Source organism: Camelus bactrianus, chromosome 16, assembly GCF_048773025.1.
Source record: "Camelus bactrianus isolate YW-2024 breed Bactrian camel chromosome 16, ASM4877302v1, whole genome shotgun sequence".
Lineage (NCBI taxonomy): Eukaryota > Metazoa > Chordata > Mammalia > Artiodactyla > Camelidae > Camelus > Camelus bactrianus.
The window spans coordinates 29,851,810-29,874,441 of NC_133554.1; the positions used below are offsets into that span (position 1 = coordinate 29,851,810).

General features: G+C 49.1%; 1 protein-coding gene, 1 non-coding gene and 1 pseudogene across 3 annotated transcripts in view; 2 read left to right on the forward strand and 1 right to left on the reverse strand.

Moving 5' to 3' along the window:
* The window catches only part of LOC105079328 (keratin, type I cytoskeletal 17), a 35,872-nt gene that overhangs the window by 3,120 nt on the left and 10,120 nt on the right, over nucleotides 1-22,632 (forward strand). Inside the window, exons 5-8 of one of the 2 annotated variants that reach the window (XM_010968033.3) lie at nucleotides 542-667; nucleotides 761-981; nucleotides 1,073-1,095; nucleotides 1,923-2,159. In XM_010968033.3, coding sequence (XP_010966335.3) covers nucleotides 542-667; nucleotides 761-981; nucleotides 1,073-1,095; nucleotides 1,923-2,017 — 465 coding nt within the window. In that variant the 3' untranslated portion in view covers nucleotides 2,018-2,159. Of the gene's footprint in view, nucleotides 1-541; nucleotides 668-760; nucleotides 982-1,072; nucleotides 1,096-1,922; nucleotides 2,160-22,632 lie in introns of those variants that run through there. The other variant, XM_045505116.2, reaches the window with a different exon arrangement.
* On the forward strand, nucleotides 6,868-10,184 carry LOC141573512 (keratin, type I cytoskeletal 16-like; annotated as a pseudogene).
* Nucleotides 12,705-12,777, reverse strand: TRNAA-AGC (transfer RNA alanine (anticodon AGC)). Its single transcript has one exon. It is a non-coding gene; the product is annotated as a tRNA-Ala (tRNA).

Below are 22,632 nucleotides of genomic sequence, written 5' to 3' on the forward strand. Positions count from 1 at the left end.
CTGGCATCGTGGGTGTCTTATTCTCAGTGAGCCACGTGGACCCCAGGGATCAGGGTTTCCCATTGCATCCCCAGGCCTGGAGCTTGGCTGAAGCTGGGATGTGGGGGGCGGGGGTGGGTGTGTAGAGAACCCCCCTCAGGAATAAAGCCAGAGGGTCCAGCTCTCCCTCAAGAAGTCAAGGACCAGCACTGGGGGCCTGGCTTACTGTCTTGTGTGGTCCTCAAGTTTCCTATTCTTGTGCCTTCCCCTTGCAGGGATTAAAGATGAAACTTAACATCATTTCAAAGGTTTCTGGGTTTGGGTTTGTGGGAAGCTGATGAGAAAGCACTACTCCCAGTGTCAGGTTTGGGAGGAGGCCTGAGAGGCCCAGGGGAGGTCAGGAAAGTGGCCATGGTGAAGCGGGCTGTGGGGACTGGGAGAGCCCAGGTGACTGTCTGGGCACAGAGTGGCCCTGGGTTGAGCATACAGAGGCCATGGGGGTCATCTGACTTGGAGTAGGGAAGCCAGGCTCACGCTGCCCTGTCCTCTGTCCTGTCTGCAGACGGAGGAGCTGAACCGCGAAGTGGCCACCAACAGCGAGCTGGTGCAGAGCGGCAAGACCGAGATCTCCGAGCTCCGGCGCACACTGCAGGCCCTAGAGATTGAGCTGCAGTCCCAGCTCAGCATGGTAGGAGTGCTGCCAAGCCTGGGGGGTGCCCAGGGCCCTGGAGGGAGGGGAAGACCACCCTCACTGACCTCTGCTTCTCCCTCTGTCCTGCAGAAATCATCCCTGGAGGGTAGCCTGGCAGAGACAGAGAACCGCTACTGCGTGCAGCTGTCCCAGATCCAGGGGCTGATCAGCAGCGTGGAGGAGCAGCTGGCCCAGCTGCGCTGTGAGATGGAGCAGCAGAACCAGGAATACAGGATCCTGTTGGACGTGAAGACCAGGCTGGAGCAGGAGATCGCCACCTACCGCCGCCTACTGGAGGGCGAGGATGCCCAGTGAGTGGCGGCCCGGGGACAGGGCTGGGGGAACTGGGGCAGGGGTGAGGCTCAGACTCACATCTAATCTCTCTCTCTTTTTTTCCCCCAGCCTGCAGTTCAAGTCCAGAGAACGTAAGGATCTTGGTAGCAGAGAATGGGGTAGCACGGGGCGGGCAACCCATCTGCATGTTGCTGGGGGAGGGGCCCAGGAGCTCCAGAAAATGATGGCTGATGCTTAGCAGTGGTGGAAGAAGGGTCCCGTTAGGGCTCTGAGTCCTAATCAGAGGAGGGAGATACTGTCTGGTCTGATTGGGTGGGGCAGGGAAATGGCCCTGACCTTGGAGATCCTAGTTTGTGGCAGGACACGTGGTCCTAGCTCTGGAGACTCATCTAATGGGCAAGTAGGGACCCGGGTCTCATGATCTTTGCTCTTGAGACCCTACAAGTGAGCAAAGGCAGTCTCTTGCTTGGGGTCTCTTGTCTGATGGCAGAAAGGTGCTTCGTCCTTGCCCTCCAGATCCCAGTCCCATGGGGAAGATAAGATCCCAGCCCCGGGGCATCTAGTCTGATGGGGGTGATGCAGACAAAGTTCTTGCCTTGGAGACCCCAGTCTGAAGGAAGCATAGTCCATGCCCTGGAGACTGCAGAGAAATGGAAATAGGCCCATTTCAGGTAGCATCCAGTCTGCACAGACTTCCTCTTGCAGAAGGACATGTGGGTCAGAATCAAACCATCTATTTGGGAGGCAAGACTCACCCAGGGACACCTGGGAGGGACAGGATGGAAGGCAGGGAGTGGCAAGTTTAGGGGGGACACGTGTGTGGATGTGATGTTGAGGGGCCAGCAGAGGCATGGACATACAACGGCTGTCGGGGAGACAGCTGGCTCCGCTCAGGGAGCTGGGGGTGGAACCAGGGTCTTTTGGCCCCCACCCACCCCCGAATGTCTGTCTCTTGCAGCCGTGACCACCCGCCAGGTGCGCACCATTGTGGAAGAGGTCCAGGACGGCAGAGTCATCTCTTCCCGCGAGCAGGTCCACCAGACCACCCACTGAGGACCCTGGCCAGCCTGGCCGACCCCTGCCGGGGGTGGGGCCCCCATCAGCCCTGCAGCCTCCAGTACCCCCGGCTTCAGCTTCTGGCTTCAGTCCCTTTCCCATCCCCCTCCCTGATCAATAAAGCTTGTTGACTCAGTCATGGAATGCCTCCTGGTTGTGGCCATTGGGGTGGGCCCTAGTGAGGAATGGGGGAATGGAGGGAACATTTGGGGGCAGGGGGAGGAGTCCTTGGACACCTATGGTTGTTGACTTGGAGGTCAGGGGTCATCTTAGACCAGGGTGAAGACTAGGTCTGGGTTGAGCTTCGGAGGTGGGTGTTGCTTTGTATCTCCCAAGGGCCAGTGAAACCAGGGAGGGTGGTCCAGGCAATGTCAGACCCAGGGTGAGCATGGCGTGCCAGGAGGAGGTCTTAGGTGGCCTCTTCTTGCCCTATAATTAGGTCCATGACTTTGGGCTATTCCTTCCCCTCGGTGAGCCTCATTTTCTTATCCATAAATGGATGAGAAGATCTCAGGTGTGGGAGCCAGAGTCCCAAGGGATGAAGCATCTGATCAGTTGCCCCTCGCAGTCCTATGTACCTGGAACTCCTCCAAGAAGGGCGGGGTTGGAAGGGGTTGGGGCAGGACAGGAATCAGGATTCTCCTTGGGGTAGGGGCACGAGGGAAGGAAAGCTGGGGAGGCAGGCTGGGTGATGAGGGCCCAGGTTCCTGTGTGAGTCTCAGAAAAGCCCCAGAAGAGGGTCTGTGGGTCTGGGACTCCCACTGCCTCAACCCTAGAAATATGAGCTGATACCTGTGCTTCCGAAGAAGGTGTGGGAGAGAGGGTGGGGCGTGTCCCAGAGATGTTTCCTTAGATGGTCCGCTCAGGATGGGCCCAGGGAGCAGCACCACCCTCCCTGGCAGTTTGTCTCTCTTGGTTTCAGCAGCTTGGAGGTCGGGGAGGGTGGGAAACTACCTCCTGGGGAAGTGGGGAGGGGCAGTTCCGCTCTAATCTTTCCTGAACCCTCCAGCCCAGCCCCCCTCCCCCTGGGGGCAGGCGCTGAGCCAGCAGGGGAGCCAGCCCAGACGCCAGCCCAGACAGACTCCAGGAAGTCTTCCTTTGAGTAAATCTGGTAACAGTTGGGCCGGGTGGGCCTGATTTCCTGGTTTTCTTCAAGAAGTGGGGGTGGGTGGAAGGGGTGAATGAGAGGAAGGATGCCCCCACCTTTTTTAAAAGACATACTTAACTATTTCTCAAATTTTAGTAAGATCCTCTACACAAATTTATTGGCTACTGAAAAGTGAAATAGCACATCAAAAATCTTTATTACAATTCAATTTTTTGAAAAACAGAATTTAGTTAATACACTGTGCTCTAATAACGCTTTGGCCAAACTTGAGTTTACAGTCCTTCCACACAAGGGAATTTGTTTCAAATTCTTGAGATTGGGTTTCATGTTACTGACTTCAGGCTTCTAAAACAGGCAATACTATTAGTGCTTCTTTGTGTTAAATCAAAGTAAGACTAAAGTAAATTCAAGTTATTCAAATGCAAACAACATAGATTTTTTTAACAGGTTGTCTGTATCAAGGCAGAAAAGAGATGCAAGAAAAAAGACATCACACACACAAAGACATCACAGAACTTATAATATAGGTTATCAAAATATTGGTACAGTCTGTCCTGGCTTTTTGACAGGTCCAGACTCTCTGCTGCAGAATCACACCAGGGCCCTCCAAACACCTGCTCTGTCTGGGTGCCTGGAGCCTGGGTTGTGGGTGCCGGGGCAGGGAGCAGGCAGGAGCAGTGGGGGCTTGGGACCAGCAGAGGACAAGGAGGTGCAGGTGGGGCTGCGGCATGAGCACTATCTAGGAAGTGGACTGCGGGGTGTGAGGACTTCAGGTAGGTCACAGGCCCTCTCGGGATCTCAGCAGCTGTAGTAAAGGAGGGGCGGGATGAGCCCCAGCTAATAGCCTTTCTAGCCCGGAGAGGACAGTGAGTTCCTTTCCTTGTCAGGGACTATGGGCTGGAGTCCAGGAGCCTGTGCCTGCAGGTGCAATGGCAGGACTCAAAGCAGGCTGGGAGTGTGGGCTCCACTCCATCAGAGACTGGCATCTCTCAGCTGACTGGGCAATCATCAGCTTAGGGGTGGAGGGCGGGACGGAGGCATTGAACCCACCAGACATCAGGCTACAACAAGAAGAACCAGCCCTGGGCTGAGAATGGCTCCTCTGAGGGGTGATCTCATTTATCTGAACAACAGTCCTAGGAAGCAGGGAGGGTCTGGGAAGAGGCGCCCCATTGTGTGGATGTGGACACTGAGGCTCCAGGGAGCAGTGACTCAGCGCTTGTCTGGAGCCTGGCATTTAAGGGGTGGAGCCAGGCACCACTTGAGGGGAGGTGGCTGTGCTGGGAAGAGGAGCCGAAAGCTCCACCCCCTGCCCAGCCCCAGGCGCTTAGGCAGGGCCTTCGCTTCCCTCAGACTCTCCAGACTCTGGGGTCCACTCTTACTGATGGGGTGAGCGAGGACGGATCCGAATGTGGGATTGGCCCGAGACAGCCCGGACTTCTCCCCTCGGCAGGGGGAGAAGCCCCTGCACACAGAGTGAGGCGGAGCAGCCAGGTGTGCCGGGAACTACGTCACTAGACGCAGTGGCTGCGGCGTAGGGGTTGGGGGTCTGCAGGGGATAGTTCTGGGCCCAGAGAGGGACAGCCCTGCCCTTGCCAGGAGCTCTCAGCCCAGGCTTGGGTGGATGGGGTCCACAGGGCGGAGTGACTTGGGGCGGGAAACTGCGATCCCCTTGGGGATGGTACGGGGGAATTTTGGTGGCTTTGTTCAGGCACTCCAATCTGACCCAGGCTGCTGGGGATGTGAGGCTGTGGCTGGTTGGGGGACTCCGTGGTGGGGCTCTCTGGAGGGATTCACCATTCATCCACACCCACCCACTCACTGCACGAAATGTTTCAGTGAACCGGTCTGTAACTTCCCTCGGCGCCGCCTCACCCACTCTCACATGATGGGCACACACACCTGATTCCCAGGCTCAGGCCCAGGCTGGTGGTAGCCAGTCTCTGTGACTCTTCCTCCACCACGCCCACACCCTGGAAGGGTGACCTGGCAGCCCTTTCTTCAGGGAAATGACATGGCACTACCACTGTGTCGCTCTGTGCCTGGGTCTGCAGTGGGCTTGGGGAAAGGGGAGACCTGAGGGACCCCAAGGGACCCCAGTCTAGGGGTGGTGATCCCGGCACCATGGTGGGACTGGCAGTAAGCCCTCAGCCCTTATACAGTGTATTCTTCTGTGCTGCCCAGGCTGTGGGGGGCTGTGAGGAACAGAGGGACCAGAGCCAGGACAGTTCTGCCTCCAGGCACAGAACCCAGGCTATAACCCAGCTTGATCCAGCCACACAGGCTCCCCCAAGGGCCCCTTGGTTGTGCAGACCATCGTGAGGGGCTGTGAGAGCCTCTGCCTTGGAAGTAGGCATCAAACATGGTGGTGGGGGGACCACCAAAGGCGGGTCTGGCGCTCACCCATTCCCCCAGATCCTGGGAACAGTCTCGAGGTCAGAGCCTGCCTTGCCTGCTCCCTGCAGGCCCCCTGGCACCCCATTGTGGCCTGAACACTTGGTATTGCCTCTAGCTCCTCCAGACAGTCTGTCCTGAGGGCCTTTCTGTCTTGCTTTTCGCATGTGAGTGTCCACACAGTGTGTGGCACACAGTAGGTACTTTGTAAATACCTATGGATAAATGCAGTGATAGCTGCCAGTCTGTGCCAGATGCTTTATTTATTTCACCTCTGACATGCCTGTGATGTAGTGCTGCTACTCCCATTTCCCAGAGAAGGAAACTGAGGCTCAGAGGGGCAGAACGACTTGCTTGACTCCAGCTGGCTCTGTCCCGGCTTGTCCTGGCTCCTCTCCTTCTTCATTCCATCCTGAAGCCTGTGGCTGTGGCTGCCTGCAGGGGCTGGGAGCTTTGCACAGCCTCCTTTCTCCACTCAGCCTCCCTGTGGTCTCCTTCTCCCACCCTCCCTCCCCCAGCCACCTCTTGCTCCCCAGCCTGGCTGGTCCCCAGAATCCCCTGGGAGCTTGTAAAACGTCCCCACAGTCAGGCTTGTCCTGGGAGATGCTGATGCGGTGCAGGGTCAGAGCAGGGCCCGGGAATCTGTATAGGGATTCTGGTGATCAGTCAGGTTTGAAAATCACTGCGAGTGGAGGCATGGCATCGGTCAATAATATTTTCAGCCCATTCAGGTATGAGATGACCTCATACCTGGGATGCAGCTGGGCCTAGGAGAGAGGAGAGAGGCCTGGGTAGAGGAAGGAGCCCACTGCCTGGAGGAGTGGGTGGGAGTCTGTGTTCTGTGCTGACCAGGCCTGGTGATTCTGGCTCATGGCAACCTCGGGGCAGGTGCGCCTTGCTGGCACGGAGGAAATTTTGGAGGCGCATAGAGAGAGTAGTTCAGGATGGTGTACTGGGCTTGGGCTGGGCAAGCAGACAGACAGAGGTTCAAGCCCCAGCTCCCCATTGACTGGGGCCTTGGGAAGCTCACGTATCCTTCATCTCTCTCATCTGTGAACTGGTGGCAGGAATAAGGCCCCTCATAGAACCGTGTGGCCTGTGTAGTGTACTCCATACAATACCCGAGTGTGACAGTGGACCATCTCCTCGACGGAATGAATAAAGCTGCCAAGTCCAGCCTGGCATCTGTGGACACTCAAGAGAAAAGTGTTGGGATCTGAGCTCTGGATATAATGTGGATGCTCGGGGGCCTGTGGCAGGGTCAGCAGTCACACATGGCACCAGCACCAGGAGGGTGACCCCCTCTCAGCACAGTATAGGTGGGTGCCCATGATTAGGTGGATGGAGCAAAGCACTAGGGGGTGGGCTGCTCAAAGGGTGGGAATGTCAGGGAGCAGAGGAGAGGGCAGGGGTGTGAGAGGGGGGTACCAGAGCATAGAGGTGGACGAGATGGGCAGCTGGGCTGGAAATTAAGGATGGGGAGGCGGTGGGGCAGGGCTGGCCACTGAGGAGGGGTTAGCAGGGTCTTTTATGTATGTTCCTTTGTGGCTGGTGATGTGTCCTCCCCTTTTACAGATGAGAAAACTGAGGCCCAGAGGCTCACAGGCTAAAGGATTGCCTATGCCATGTAGCTTGTAAGGGGCAGAGAAGGGATCCAAGCTGCTTCCTGCTGGTTTCATGGTCTATAAGACTTCTGGAGATCCTAGGGGTTCAAAAGCTGCCTCTGAAACTGGGATTGAATCTAATAGAGGAAAGAGAGTCATAGAATGTCTAGAACTAGAAAGGACTCCAAGATCACCCAGTCCAGCCTTATCACTTTCCTGAAGGCGGAGGCCCAGAGGAGGCAGGTGAGGGGCCTCAGGTCACACAGTGAGCAAAGCAGAGCGGGGCCATGAATGCAGCTCTCCTGGCCACAGCCAGCCATGCATGATCCCTGCAGCTGCACCCCGAGACAGCCTCTGGACAGCATCGCCAAGGCCCTTTCATCCGAGGCTGTCACCGTGGGAGTCCTTCCATGGGCTGACTCACTGCCTGGGGACCCAGTCACCACAAAGCCACCTGTGCCAGGGCCCTGCTTGTCCCTCAGGCTCCAGTAATGGGAGCCAAATTCGTTTCTCCTAGCCTGAGTCACCACCCACTTGAGCTGGTGTTTTCTCTCTCAGCTTCACATCCCCCAAAGCTGGGTGGGAACTCGGAGCAGCACATAGTGAATTGAGTTGACCTTGGGCCGAATAGTCCGGAGTGGGGAGTTGGATGGGAACTGGAGTGATGAAATCTGGAGCAGGGGCTGGAGTCAGCCACTGGGAGGGCCCCACCTTCCTCACTTGCGTAGATGGGTTCCTGAGGTTTGAGGCAGCCTCCTCATCCTTCCAGCCTCCCTGAGCACCTTTCTTTTCTCTCTGCCAGTTGCTTACTTGCTTGCTCACTCACCTCTCTCCTTGGCACCATGACCACCTGCAGTCACCAGTTCACCTCCTCCGGCTCCATGAAGGGCTCCCGTGGCATTGGTGGTGGCTCCAGCCGCATGTCCTCTGTCCTGGCCGGAGGCTCCTGCCAGGCCCCCAGTGCCTATGGGGGCCTGTCTGTCACACCTCCTGCTACTCTTCCAGGGGAACCTATGGGCTGGGGGTGGCTCTGGCGGTGGCTTCAGCAGCAGCAGTAGCAGTAGCGGCTTTGCTGGGGCCCTGGGTGGCGGCTTTGGTGGAGGATATGGTGTTGGCTTGGGTGGTAACTTTGGTGGTGGTGATGGGCTCCTGGTGGGCAGTGAGAAGGTGACCATGCAGAACCTCCACGACTGCCTGGCCTCCTGCCTGGACAAGGTGATCGCCCTGGAGGAGGCCAATGCTGACCTGGAGGTGAAGATCCGAGACTGGTACCAGGATCAGGGGCCCAGCCCACCTGTGAATACAGCCCCTACTTCAAGACTATTGAGGACTCGAGGGACAAGGTGGGTGGGCCGGGTGGGTGGCTCTGGTGGTGGAGTGTTGATAGAGGCTGTGGCTGCAGTGGCCCTTAGCAAACTGCTTGCTGGCATCTCCATTTTACAGGGAGCCTGAGGTCCGCCTTTGGGGAGTGGCCCTGGGCCACTCAGAATTGATGGCGGAAGGTCCCTTTTCAGCATCAAGGCATCTGAGCGGGCCTGGTACCCTGAATCTCTTATTCCCTGCGAGCATTCTTTGCACTCAGCTTCTCTCAGCCTTGGGCCCAGGATGGGGTGGTGGAGACGTGGGGTGCATCCATTACACATGCCGAGCTGGGTGGAGAAGGCATCCCAGGCTGTTTTGGGGAGTGGAAGTTCTGACCTACCAGCCAGATGACCCCCAAGATTGGGGAGGTTCCTATCTCCCGTCTTTGCTATTCACCCTGAGCAGCAGGGCCTTTGCTAACCAGGCCTCCTTCCTTCAGCCCCTCTGCAGATCGTTGTGGCCACTGTCGTGCCCGACAGGCAGCCAGTGACTTCAGGGCCAAGTGAGCAGCCCTGTGGTGAGGGGAAGGCAGAGAGCAGAGGGCAGGGGCTGAGCAGTGGGGTTGTCCATCCAGGAGGGCTGTCTTGAGTCTCAGATGCCTCACGCTGGACCCTGAAGCCCTGACCTTTGTCTTACCAGGTTGAGCACGAGTTGGCCCTGGGCCAGTGCATGGAGGCCGACATCAACGGCCTGCGCAGGGTGCTGGACGAGCTGACCCTGGCCAGAGCCGACCTGGAGATGCAGACTGAGGGCCTGAAGGAGGAGCTGGCCTACCTGGGGAAGAGCCACGAGGAGGTAGGGTTGCTGGCAGTGGGAGGCTGGTCCAGGAGGGTTGCAGGCACACGTGGGGCCCGGCTGACCACCCATCCCTTCCTAGGAGATGCTTGCCGCATGGAGCCAGACCCGGGGGGTGTCAGCGTGGAGGTGGACACCGCCCCCGGCCTGGACCCAAGCGCATCCTGAATGAGATGTGCGACCAGTACAAGAAGATGGCGGAGAAGAACCGCAGAGAGGCTGAGGCCTGCTTCCTGTGCAAGGTGGGACTCGGGGCCTCAGCCCTCCTGCGGGACTTCCCAGTCAGGGTGCCTCCGGAGCACCTCACACCTTCTGTTCTTTCCTATCTCAGCGGAGGGGCTGAACAAAGAAGTGGCCTCTAACAGTGAGTTGCAGCGGAGAGCCTGAATGAAGTGAACGAGCTCCGGAAGGCTCTCCAGGGCCTGGAGAGCGGACTGCAGTCCCAGCTCTGCATGATGTGAAGGACAGCCCAAGCCCAGCCCCCAAGTCACCAGGAATGGAATACTGCCCCACTACAGTTCCACCTCTCTTTTCCCAGGAGTGAGTTGGAGGGATCATTGTACCCATTAAATGGATGGAGAAATTAAGGTTCAGAACAAATGGTGGGATAACTTTTCTCCACATTGTCTTGCCCATCAGTAGCCCAGCTCAGGTCCAAATCCATTCACCTCTCAGGAAATGTGTGCAGAGACCTGGACGGGGGGACAGCAGTGACCACCTTGGTTGACTCTTCTCTCTCTGCCGTTCATAGAAAGCATCCCTGGAGAACAGCCTGGAGGAGACCAAAAACCGCTACTATCTGCAGCTGGCCCAGATCCAGGAGCTGATCAGGAGCAGCTGGCCCAGCTGCGCTGCGAGATGGAGCAGCAGAACCAGGAATACAAGATCCTGCTGGATGTGAAGACCCTGCTGGAGCAGGAGATGGCCACCTACTGCCGCCTGCTGGAGGGCGAGGACGCCCCCTGAGTGCCCCATGCTCCCCTGCCCCACAGACCCATCAGCGACCCCCCTGCCGCTCCCAGCACATCTCACTGCTCTGCCTTTTCTCCAACATAGCCTCTCCTCCCAGCCTACATCCTTACCGGGAAGGTAAAGCTCCTGAGGGTCTCTAGAACCCCCAGCCCTCCCCCCTCACACTGGGTGGGGCCTGCTAAGCCCCCAGATCCCTTCTCCCTGCCTCCCATCTCTCCCACAGTCTTCTCCTCCTCCTTGCCATCCTCCTCTGGCCGCCAGACCCGGCCCATCCTGAAGGAGCAGGACTTGCCCAGCTTCTGCCAGGTCCAGAGCTCCAAGCCCTGAGCAGCTTCTCCCAGAGCCTCCTGCCCTCCCCGACTGCTGGCCTCACCTCCCGAAGGCCTGCATCAGGCCCCTGCTCTCCCACCGTGGCTCCCAGCCATCTTCCCTCCCTCTCCGCTGGGGGCAGGCTAATAAAGCTGACTGGTTGATGCAACAAACCTGTGTGGTCTCCGTTCCTGAACTGATGGGAGGGGAGTTGAAGGTGCCTCCCGGGAAACTTCGGGGACCTCACAGCCTGGGGGATGCAGGGAAGAGCAAAGCTTGGAAGAGCTTGGAAGGGTCTTCCCAGAAGACCTCCATGCTGTCGTGGGACTGGGAGTCGGGACGCAGGATGGGAGGGAGCTCACTAGTGTTGACAGTCGCTGTGAGAGGCGTTTTACAGCCATTCTTTCCTCCGACTCTCCTGGCAACACTGTGAGGTGGGTGTGGTCAGGTCCATTTTGTTGCCTCAAGTGGCACCGACAGTAAGTGGCACCATCATGCCAGTAAGTTCACACCCAGGTCTGTCTGGCTACAAAGTCCGTGCCTTTCTTTTACACGGCTCTATCTTTTTAGCTGTTTTAACCCGAAGACTCCAAAGCTTAAGCTCTTGACTCTACTGCTTGGGTCCTCACCTTTGCATGGGATGATTTTTGTGTCGGATGGTGGAAGGGAGAGCCTTCTGCCTTGGGGATGGTGTCCATGTTTAGAAGGGCATCTGTCTCCTTCCAACCTGCTTCCTCTCATCACTCCTATCAACTCCCTCCACTTCCTCACTCCCCTCAGCCAGTGAATTGAGTGCCAACGAGTCCCCTAGAAACATCTGTCACCCACACTCTCCTCTTCATCCCCATAACCACCGCCACCATCAGACCCGCTTCCTCTCTCCCTTGAACTGGGCACACTAATCGGGGTCCTTTGCTGTCCATCTCTCCACCCCTATTTCTACCTAGTGACCTAACGATAATGTGGTCCAGATCACGATGAGGATATTCAACCACCTGTGATGCTCCCTCTCCCCTGGGATGCTGGCCCTCCTGTCTTCACCCTCTGTGGTGTCTCCCCCCACCTTCCTCCCACCCCATGAGCCCACCCTACCTGGCTATTGAGGTACACCACACTTCTCACTTGTTGTGGACGCCTTCCACATTTAACATTTTTAATTAAAAAAGCCAAAGTTATATATGTATAACATAATTAGGCTTTTTATGAAAAAGAGCCATCTGCAGGCGATGTCCTCAGGTGTCACATGCCTCCATTGCCACCTCCCATTTTAAAATCTCAGCTCTTGCTTTTGCCTCCTTGTTTCTAAATAACAAGTTATATTACCATTCCTTGATATTTTTTCAGTTTTGTTTTTTAATCACTCGACTTCCTGCCTTGAAGGAAGGGGATTTAACTCCCTCATACAGTGCTGACCCTCTGCTTTTTCCTCCCCTCTCTATATATTCAGATTTTTCATTAGATAAATGTTTAATGTTTACATAACTCTGACTATGTACATATTATTCACAGTCAAATCAGGTTTTATACTATATCAAGTTTCTTCACTGTATATGTTTTTCAATTTTCTTAAGTTTTCTTTGTACCTGCCACTAATTCATTGTCAGAAGTACATGTCTCCTCTTCATGTGTTCAACACTGCCTAGTCCATCAGTTTCATCTTCTTGAAGCTGTCCCTCCAGGAGCCCTCTGTCCTCCTGCTTCAGCCTGCTCTGGGTGCTCTGGGCCAGCGGTCACCCCGGCATCTCCCTTCACCATGATCTTGGGCATCTTTCTGTGTTGTTTCCTAGATCCTACGTCTTCCTTTTTCCCCCCTCCCCTCGCTTCATTTGACTGAAGCACATCCTCTAGAAGTTTCCTGAAAAAAGATTCATAGGGGTTACATTTTGGGAAAACTTTCATTTCTGAAAATATTGTTAGCATCTTACTGACAGTTTGGCTGGGTATAGAATTCTAGGTTGGGAATAATTTTTCCTCAGTGTCTTGGAAGTATTGTTTCTTTACTGTTTCCTGGCTTCCAGTATTGCAGTTGAAAAGCCTAATGACATTTTTTTTTTTTAAAAAAAGAGTCTACTTTATTGAATCCAGTTTTTTTTAAACTTCTTTTTGGGAGCGGGGAGGTAATTATGTTTGTTTATTTTAATGGAGGTACTGGGGATTGAACCCAGGACCTCATGCATGCTAAGCATGCGCTCTACCACTGAGCTATACCCTCCCCTTCAATGCTATTTTGATTCTAGAACCTTCATACTATCCCATTCCTATCCCTTCCCCTAGAAGATTTTAGAGTCTTCCCTTTCTTTCCAGTGGCTGAAATATCACCTGGTCTGCCTCGATGTGGCTGTGTCTTCATCTGTTGGAATAGGCACTTAGCAAAGTCTTTCAATGTAGGAACTCATGCTATTCACTGGTAGCATTTTGGTGAGTTTCTTTCATACACGTATATATACACACACATATATAAATGTAACTACAATCACAATGAAAGCCTGGATCATTTTGCATTCAGTTTTTAATATAAGAGAAGCACTTTCCTGTGTTATTAAAAGTGTTATACAATTTTAATGCTGTTTCCATTGTTTATTTGGGTTGCCATTTAAAATAATGCAGTGATGAACATCTTTCTGAGTAAATATTTCTCAGTATTTCTTTAGGCTAGATTCCCAGAAGTATAATTACTAGGTGAGAAGATAATGAACGTACCAAGGCTCTCTATTGGTACTGCCAAATTGATTCAAAGAAAAATTATACCTATTTACATATTTTCTGGCAGGGAATGGGAGTGCCTTTTCTTTTTTTTCCAAATATATGTACTGGGGATTGAACCCAGGACCTCGTGTGTGCTAAGCACGTGCTACACCGCCAAGCTATACCCACCTGCCCTGAGTGCCTATTGTTTTGACATAGGCACATGCTCACCAACTTTGGGTATTATCTTTTAAAAATCTCTTTTGTGAATTGGTTTACGAGTCACTTTTAAAGGTGAGGTTATGGAAAGACTGTTACACAGAGAGAGAGAGAGTCCTGGTCTGGGTTATTAAAAACTCCTGAGCTAGAGTACATGCTCATGAGTTGTTCTGTAATGAGATGTCAGAACAGAGTGTGCAGAACACCTTCTACCTGGGTGTGTGGAGTGATTTTAACAATGCTATCTGTGCCTGTGTCTTTGGAATGAATACCACCCCATCAGTGGAAACTTAGGAAGCTCGGTGAGAAAGGTCTCCATCTGACACATGGGGAAACTGAGATCCCAACTAATGAAGGGGGAAAAAACTTTCTTAGGATCTCCCAGCTAGTTAGTAAAACTCCCTGAGAGCAGGACCTACATTTCTCCTGTTCATTGCTGTATTCGGTGTAAACAAAACACGAGCCCCTTTAATTTTTTATTTTTATTTTATTGAGGTATAGTTGATTTTCAACATTAGTTTCAGGTATACAACATAGTGATTATTTCTTATAGATTATACTCCATTTAAAGTTATTATAAAATATTGGCTATATTCTCTGTGCTGTGCAATATATCCTTATAGCCTATTTATTATATTTTTATTTTTTAATTTATTTTTAGAATAGTATTATTTTACTTTATTTTTTTCCCCCATTTTCATATTGAAGTATAGTTGACTTACAATGTTGTATTAGTTTCTGGTATACAGTATAGTGATTCAGTTATACATATAAATATATTCTTTAAAAAATTAATTTATTTGTATTTCAAATTTTTTTTAGTTGAAATATAGTCAGTTTACAATGTTGTGTCACTTTCTGGTGCACAGCATAATGTTTCAGGCATACATATACATACACATATTCCTTTTCATATTCTTTTTCAATATAGGTTGCTACAAGATATTGAATATATTTCCCTGTGCTATACAGTAGGAGATTGTTGTTTATCTACTTTGTATGCAGCCTATTTATTTTATACATAAACTTTGTATCTTCTAGTTCCCTACCCCTGTCTTGCCCCTCCCCTCACCCCTTTCCCCTCTGGTAACTACCAGTTTGTTCTCTGCATCTGTGAATCTATTTCTGTTTTGTTATATTTATCATAAGCTCCTGTTCAAGAAGGACAATACTGAAGCAGAAATGTGAGTTTCCTCTTCACTAAAGGAAGCAGCTTTTCCACTTGAAAATGCCTGGATTTCTCAAGCTAGGATTCAAGTCCCAAACCAGACTGCGTTTTGCTCTTGGCTGGCCTTTCCCTCTTGCCAAGATCCTGGCCCCTGAGATGAGGAGGTGAAGTGTTTTTGAATGTTCCTCATAACTTGCCTATGTTGAACACACCCTCAGATTCTTTATGCTTGAGTTTGTGTCAAAGTTTGTGAAATATTGTTTTAAATAATTGCATAAAGTCCTAAAACAATGGCCAGACTGAGAATTAATAACACCCCATAAAGCGTATCTGCTGATGTCAGTGGATTAGTGGTAAGCTTGTAAGGTTTTGCTTTCTTTGGGCCCATTGTTTCTGAGAGCTATTAAAAGTGCAGTGTTACTCCTGGTATCTGAGATAAGCCAATTCTTCTGTTTGCTTTCCCAACTGCTACTGCCTGTTGTTGTTTTTAAAAAAATATTAAAAAAATCAAAATTATTTTTAATTGAAATACAGGCAGTTTACAATGTTCTGTCAGTTTCTGGTGTACAGCATAATGTTTCAGTCATACATGTACATACACATATTCCTTTTCATATTCTTTTTCATTATATGTTACTACAAGATACTGAATAGAGTTCCCTGTGCCGTACAGGAAGGCCTTGTTGCTTATCTATTTTATATATAGTAGTTACTATTTACAAATCTCCAACTCCCAATTTATCCCTTCCCACCCTTTCCCCGCTCCAATAACCACAAGTTTGTTTTCTATGTCTGTGAGTCTGTTTCTGTTTTGTAAACAAGTTCATATGTGTGTGTGTGTTTTAGATTCCACATATGCATGAGTCATATGTTATTTTTCTATCTCTTTCTGGCTTACTTCACTTAGAAGACAATCCCCAGTTCCATCCATGTTCCTGCAAAAGGCATTATTTTATTCTTTTTTTTATAGTAGTGTTCCATTGTATAAACATACCACAACTTCTTTATCCAGTCATTCGTCAGTGGACATTAGGTTATTTCCATGTATTGGCTATAATAAATAGTGCTGCTATGAACATTGGGGTGCACGTATCTTTTCAAATTAGAGTCCCCTCCGGATATATGCTGGATCATATAGTAAGTCTATTTTTAGTTTTTAAAGGAATCTCAATACTGTATTCGATAGTGGCTGCATCAAATTACATTCCCCTGAGCAGTGTAGGAGGGTTCCCTTTTCTCCACAGCCTCTCCAGCGTTTACCGTTTGTGGACTTTTGAATGATGGCCATTCTGACTGCTATGAGGTGATACCTCATTGTAGTTTTGACTTGCATTTCTCTGATAATTAGTGATATTGAGCATTTTTTCATGTGCCTATTGGCCATTTGTATGTCTTCATTGGAGAATTGCTTGTTTAGGTCATCTGCCCATTTTTGGATTGGGTTGTTTGTTTTTTGTTATTAAGTCATATGAGTTGTTTTTATATTCTGGAAATAAGCCCTTGTCAGTCGCATCATTTGCAAATAGACTTGATCAGGTCCGCAGAGAAGGCGAGTTCCCACAGGAGCCAAGTGAACTCAGCCCACATCCAGTTGGAGGCTGCTCTGGACCAGGTGTGCTGGGCTTAGGGTGGGCGCAGGGTAGGGGCTTCAGGGATCAATCAAGAGTGGCCCTGGCCTTAAAGGAGACACCTACGCAGGGAATGGTGCTCTTTGTCCTTATTTTAGAGGTGCCTCTGGTGTGCATAGGGCAGGCAGTGCCCACGGTGGCCAAGTGCTCCCTTGGCAGTCTGGCCGCCGGTGATGCTTCCCCTTCTCCCCTCCCCTGCTCCTGTCGTAGGGTGGTGGGGTATTTATGCCACGGAAATGGCCAGTGCTACAAATTGGGGCTTGATTTGTTGCGTTTTATTTTCAAGCCTTTAGAAAGTCTAGACCTTAATATTTCAAGAAAAAATGTTAAACATAATGCAGATTAATCTTAAAAGTGTGTCATATATGTAGCTATTGCTTTGTGAATAGCAAAAAATATAGGAAAATATCCTTTCAGTATTTGGAATCTGCTATCTGACTCACATCTTTGATGAATGACAGAAGTTAGAGCCTAAGTCTTTGTTGTTTCACTTTTGTTTTATCTCCTGACATAAACACAAATTTCAACCAGTGTTCATGTCAGAACAACACTCATTTATCAGCTGCAACCAGAGATTGCAAGAGTTTGGTAAAATTGCTGGACACATCCTGTGGGAATTGTTGACTATATGGAACTACAGTTAAAGAGTGCTTTTTTTGGAGAGGGGAGGCAATTAGGTTTGTTTGTTTGTTTATTTTTTTATTTATATGGAGGTCCTGGGGATTGAACCCAGGACCTTGTGCATGCTAAGCAGGCACTCTACCACTGAGCTGTACCCTCCCCCCTCCTAAAGAGTACTTCTTATTATTTGTAATCTGAGTGCTACCATACCTTATATTAGTAAAATTTATACATTATATATTTATAAAATTTATAAATGTAATTATAAATCTATAATTTATATGTATAATAATTATACATTTTGAAATTTATAATTATAAAAATATGTATTATTTATATATTATATGCAATATATTATTATATACCTATTATATATTTATAACATATGATGTATTATATATATGAATATATTAATAATTAAGATAATATGTAATTACTATAATACACTAAAATATATAATATACAACTATGTAATATATATAATATATAGTAATTGTCATACATTATATATTATATATTTATTATATGTAATTTGTAACATTATGTATTATATAATACATACAGAGAACTATATTATAAAATTATATAATTATATATTAGTAGATTATATATTATATATTATTTGTATATTATATATATAGTTCCCTTCCCCCAGATATCTGGTGGTTAAACATTTACCCACATACCACTGGCTTATATAGTTAAAACTCGAAAACCCAGGTGCCTCAGTTTGGGTTTTAGAAGTAGATCCTTAGACAAAAATTTCAAGTGCAAAAGTATTTTGGGAGATGTCTCATGAAACATCATTAGGAAGTAGGAAGTGAGACAGGGAAGGGAAATAAGCTAATAAGGGGTGTTTTATCAAGCAAATGAACACCATGGACAACTGGAGCTTAATCCCACAAGCTTAATCTTCACCACGGGACAGCGAAGAATGTGCACCCGAGCATTTTCTCGAAGGATGAGGGAGCTGGGGTATTTGTCCTCCTGTCCCAACAGGCTGAGGGTGCTCTCAGGCAGGGGGAGTGGCGTTAACCCCCTAGCACTCTGGCCTTCTGGTGCACTGGAGGCCAGAGAAAGTCCTCAGGCAGAAGTCTGGTGCTGATAAGTCTGGCCAGTAAGTGCCTACAAGTGGCCAGAGCTCAGTGGTAGCAGGGGGTAGGCCATGATACTGCCAGGGGTAGGGGCCTAGCTTTATGGAACATTTTGGCCCCTTTGGGACACTGGCACATTCAGTGGCAGCTGGGAAGGGCTTAGTGCTTGGGGACTGAGGCCCAGGGGAACTTCCTTGCCTTTACCTCTCTAAGTCTATAACATGGACTAACATGGACATGGAATAGCACCTTCCCCAAGGCGGTTAAGATTAAATGAGAACAGGGCTCAGTAAATGAAAGCTTAGTGTCCTTTGGATTCTATGAAGACAGATTCTTCTCAGACCTGTGACCTTAGAAGAGTTTCTCTCTCTTGACAGTCAGATGTGCCTCATTCATAGTTAGTGAGAGTTCTGTATTTCATCATGTTTCCCCTTTGGTCTTGGCTGCCAGGAAGTCCAGGGCTAGATGTCAGGTGTAGCAGCCTCTTCCCTGTGGTTCCCACCACCTCACTTTTGCAGCAGACACACATTGGGGTGGATGCTTAGATCATAAAGGTTGGGGCCAAATCTATGCCCCTCATTTCTTCTGATACCAGATCTTTACTCCTTGGTCAGGGGATTGGGCAGTGGGGCAAGTACGCCTGCTGGATTAGTCATACAGGATTCTGGCTACTGGCTACATCAGGCCATGACAATGGTCTTCCTTGGATTTTTTCAAATTTGAGCTGATCCTATCTAGCCAAGATGCTGAAGGATGAATTTAGGACTGCCTTCAGCCATGGGTTCAGCCTTGTGTGTGTATGTGTGTGTATGTTAGAGAGAGAGAGAAAGAGGATGATGAGTCAATGAATTGCCTCTTTTTGAAACTAATTCAAGTTGGATTTCTGTCTTTTGCAACCAAAGCATGTTCAGCAGTGTACTCTATTATCTAATTCTTGATTTATTTTTCTTTGACCCTTGCTGTATATTTTTAGTTTTGTTATATATTTCTTTTTTTCAAGAGGTAAGTTTTAAGTTATGGATTTTTTTCTTTTTTAAAATTAAACTATAGTTGATTTACAATATTGTATTAGATTCAGGTGTACAGCAAAGTGATTCAGTTATATATATATATATATGTATGTATGTGTGTGTGTATATATATATATATATATATATATATATATATATATGTATATATATATATTTTCCAGATTGTTTTCCATTATAGGTTATTATAAGAAATTGAATATTGTTCCCTGTGCTATATAGTAAATCCTTATTGTTTTATCTATTTTATATGCAGTGGTATGTATCTTGTAATCACATACTCCTAATTTATCCCCCTTTGGTAACCATAGATTCGTTTTCTATGTCTATGAGTCTGTTTCTGTTTTGTAAATAAATTCATTTGTGTCATGTTTTTAGATTCCACATATAAATAATATCATATAATATTTGTCTTTCTCTGTCTGACTTATTTCACTTAATATGATAATCTCTAGGTCCATCCATGTTGCTGCAAATGGCAATATTTCTTTTTTTATTTTTTTAAGCTTTTTAATTGAAGTATAGTTGATTCAAAATGTTTTAGGTGTATAGCAAAGTAATTCAGTTTTATATATATATAATACTTTTCCAGATTCTTTTCAATTATATGTTATTACAAGATATTGAATATAGTTCCCTGTGCTATATAGTAGGTCCTTGTTGTTTATCTATTTTATATATTGTAGTATGTACCTGTTAATCCCAAATTCTTAATTTATCCCTCCCTGCCTTTCCCCTTTGGTAACCATAAGTTTTTTTTTTTTTCTGTGTCTGAGAGTCTATTTCTGTTTTGTAAATGAATTTCTTTGTATCATTTTTTTAGATTCCACATATAAGTGATATCATACGATATTTGTCTTTGTCTGATATACTTCACTTAGTGTGATAATCTTTAGGTCCATTCATGTTGCTGCAAATGGTAGTATTTCATTCTTTTATTCTTTTTTATGGCTGAGTAATATTCTGTTGTATGTATATACACACGCCTTCTTCTATATCCATTCATCTGTCCATGGACACTTAGGTTGGCTATTGTGAATAGTGCTGCTATGAACACTGGAGTGCATGTATGTTTTCAAATTAGAGTTTTTGTCTTTTCTGGATATGTGCCCAGGAGTGGGATTGCTGGGTCATATGGTAACTCTATTTTAAAAATTTTTAAGAAAGCTTCATACTGTTTTCCATAGTGACTGCATCAATTTACATTCCCATCAACAGTGTAGGAGGGTTCCCTTTTCTCCACACCCTCTCCAGCATTTATTATTTCTAGACGTTTTGATGATGACCATTCTGACCAGTGTGAGGTGATAGATACTTCATTGTAGTTTTGATTTGCGTTTCTCTAATAATTAGCAATGTCGAGCATCTTTTCATGTGCCTATTGGCCATCTGTATGTCTTCCCTGGAGAAAGTTTATTAGGTCTTCAGGCCATTTTTTGATTTTTTTTTTTTTTTATATTGAGCTGTGTGAGCTGTCTGTATATTTTGGAAATTAAACCCTTGTTGATCACATCATTTGCAAATATTTTCTCCCAGTCCATGGATAGTCTTGTCATTTTGTTTATGGCTTCTTTGCTGTGCTATACATATGGGTCTTCCCATAGGCTGCCCAGTCCCCTCTTTTGGAAGTGAGTGACATAGAAATGGGGTGTGTGCGTGCGTGTGTGTGTGCGTGTGTGTGCAGACAGATGTTGCCTCCACTGCACCGACAGCCGAGGCTGGGAGGAGATGAGGCCTCGGGTGATGCTGAGTGACCAGTGGGACCTCCCTGGCCTTAGGACCTCATTGGGACCTCTGAGCTGCTGCTTCCGCCTCCCCATCATTCCCAGGCTAGGGGGAGGCGGGGCTTGGCCTCCAGCCTCAGAATGTGGGCCCCACCGGCAGGTCCCATGCCTTCTCCCCTCACACCCAAACTGTCCTGCTGACTCTTCCCCAGCAGGGCTTCTGGGCCTGCTGGTTCCCAGGGACTCCACCCCAGCCAGGCCCTCGCAGACTCACCAGCTCATCACCGCGGCTCGCTGGCCTCAGCAGCTGTCCCGAGACATCCCTTCTCCTGTCACTCCAAGGCCCCAGCTTGCCTGGACTCTTTGTTCTTTGTCTCTACCTTTGCTTGACTTTTGATACCCATTTTTAATTTGTGTTCAGTCCCTGCTTGCCACTGATTAAACTCTAGGGCTTAATTTAAGGGAAGTTTTTAGCCAAACCTTTACTCTGTGCCAAACCACCACGCTGGCTACTTGACAAGAATTATCTACTCCTCGCAATAACCCTGCGAGGTAGGAACTATTATTACGCCCATTGGATAGGACGTAGGCTCAGAGGGCTGCGGTGCCTTGTCCAAGGTCATGTGGCTGGTCAGTGGCGGCGGAGAGGGGTGCCCAGACTGGAACTCCTGTTTACTGACCCGGAGACCCCTCGGTGTCTCAGCCTGGGGGAGAGGTGGACTGCCTGGCGCTGAACCTGGTCCCCAACGTCTGACTGTGGACCTTTCTGCCCTCGAAGCTGGAACTGTCCGGGGACCCCTTGCCCCTGTTGTCCTTCCCCTGGGTCTTGCTGGCCTGTTGCTCAAGGTTCCTGACACAGCTCTTGTGATTCCCAGGAGCTGATTTTTTCTTTACTACTCACGGCTGGTGCTGGAGTTCCCGCAGGCACACCCCAGCCTGGGAATGCCCTCTCCCCACTCCACCCATCCAGGGACCTTCCTTCTTTCAAACCTGAGTCAAGTGTTTCCAAGAAGTCTACCATGTGCTACCCACCCCACCTGGTGGCTCCTTGATTCTGGGCTCCCCTCTGCCTGTGAAGCAGAGAAAGCTCTAGGCTCATCTGCCCTCCCCTATCGGACCGGATGTCCCCAAGGACAAGGGCTGTGCCTCCCCTGTCAGACCAGAGTATCAAAAGCAAATTAACACGCTGAACATCAACTATGTGAGAGACCCTTTGGGGCCTCCTAAGGCACTGTTGTGTGCTATCACGGGAGTGGGAGCTGCCCAGATAATAGAAGCAGTGGGAGGGCTGAGAAGGGGGAAGCCAGGTGATCAGAAGCGATGAGGTGGGACTTCCTGGGAGAGGTGAGGTTTGCGTCAACACCATCTCTTACCTGGATGGTGGCAAGTGATATCTTCTTTCCTGGTTTTTCCTTTGCTGCCCCCTCTCCCAAAGTGTGTTCCACACGGATGCTGGAGTGGCCCTGGTGAACACTCCTGACAGTGTCACTCTCCTGCTTAGAACCCTTCAGTGCCCCCGGAGTGGTCAGGATAAAGTCTGAGCGGACAGCGTCTTTCACCCGGTCTCTGCTCTCAGTTCCGTCAGGCAGATCCAGCCTTCAGCTGTGCTCTCCAACAATGCTTGAGTGCTTGCATTCTCTATCAGACCTGTCTCATGCCTCTATGTCTTTGCTTGGGTGCTTCCTTGAGCCAACGGGATGTCTTTCCTCACTTCCTTAGCTTACTTACCATCTACTTATCTTCGAGGTTCAGCTAAATTAAGAACTCCTCTAAGATGCTTGCCCACCCTGGGATGGGTGGGATGACGTCCCTTTCTCTGTGTTCCATCTATCCTCCCCTCAACCCTGCCCCACCCACCTACCCACCCACCCACCATCCATCACCATCCATTCTTCTATTTA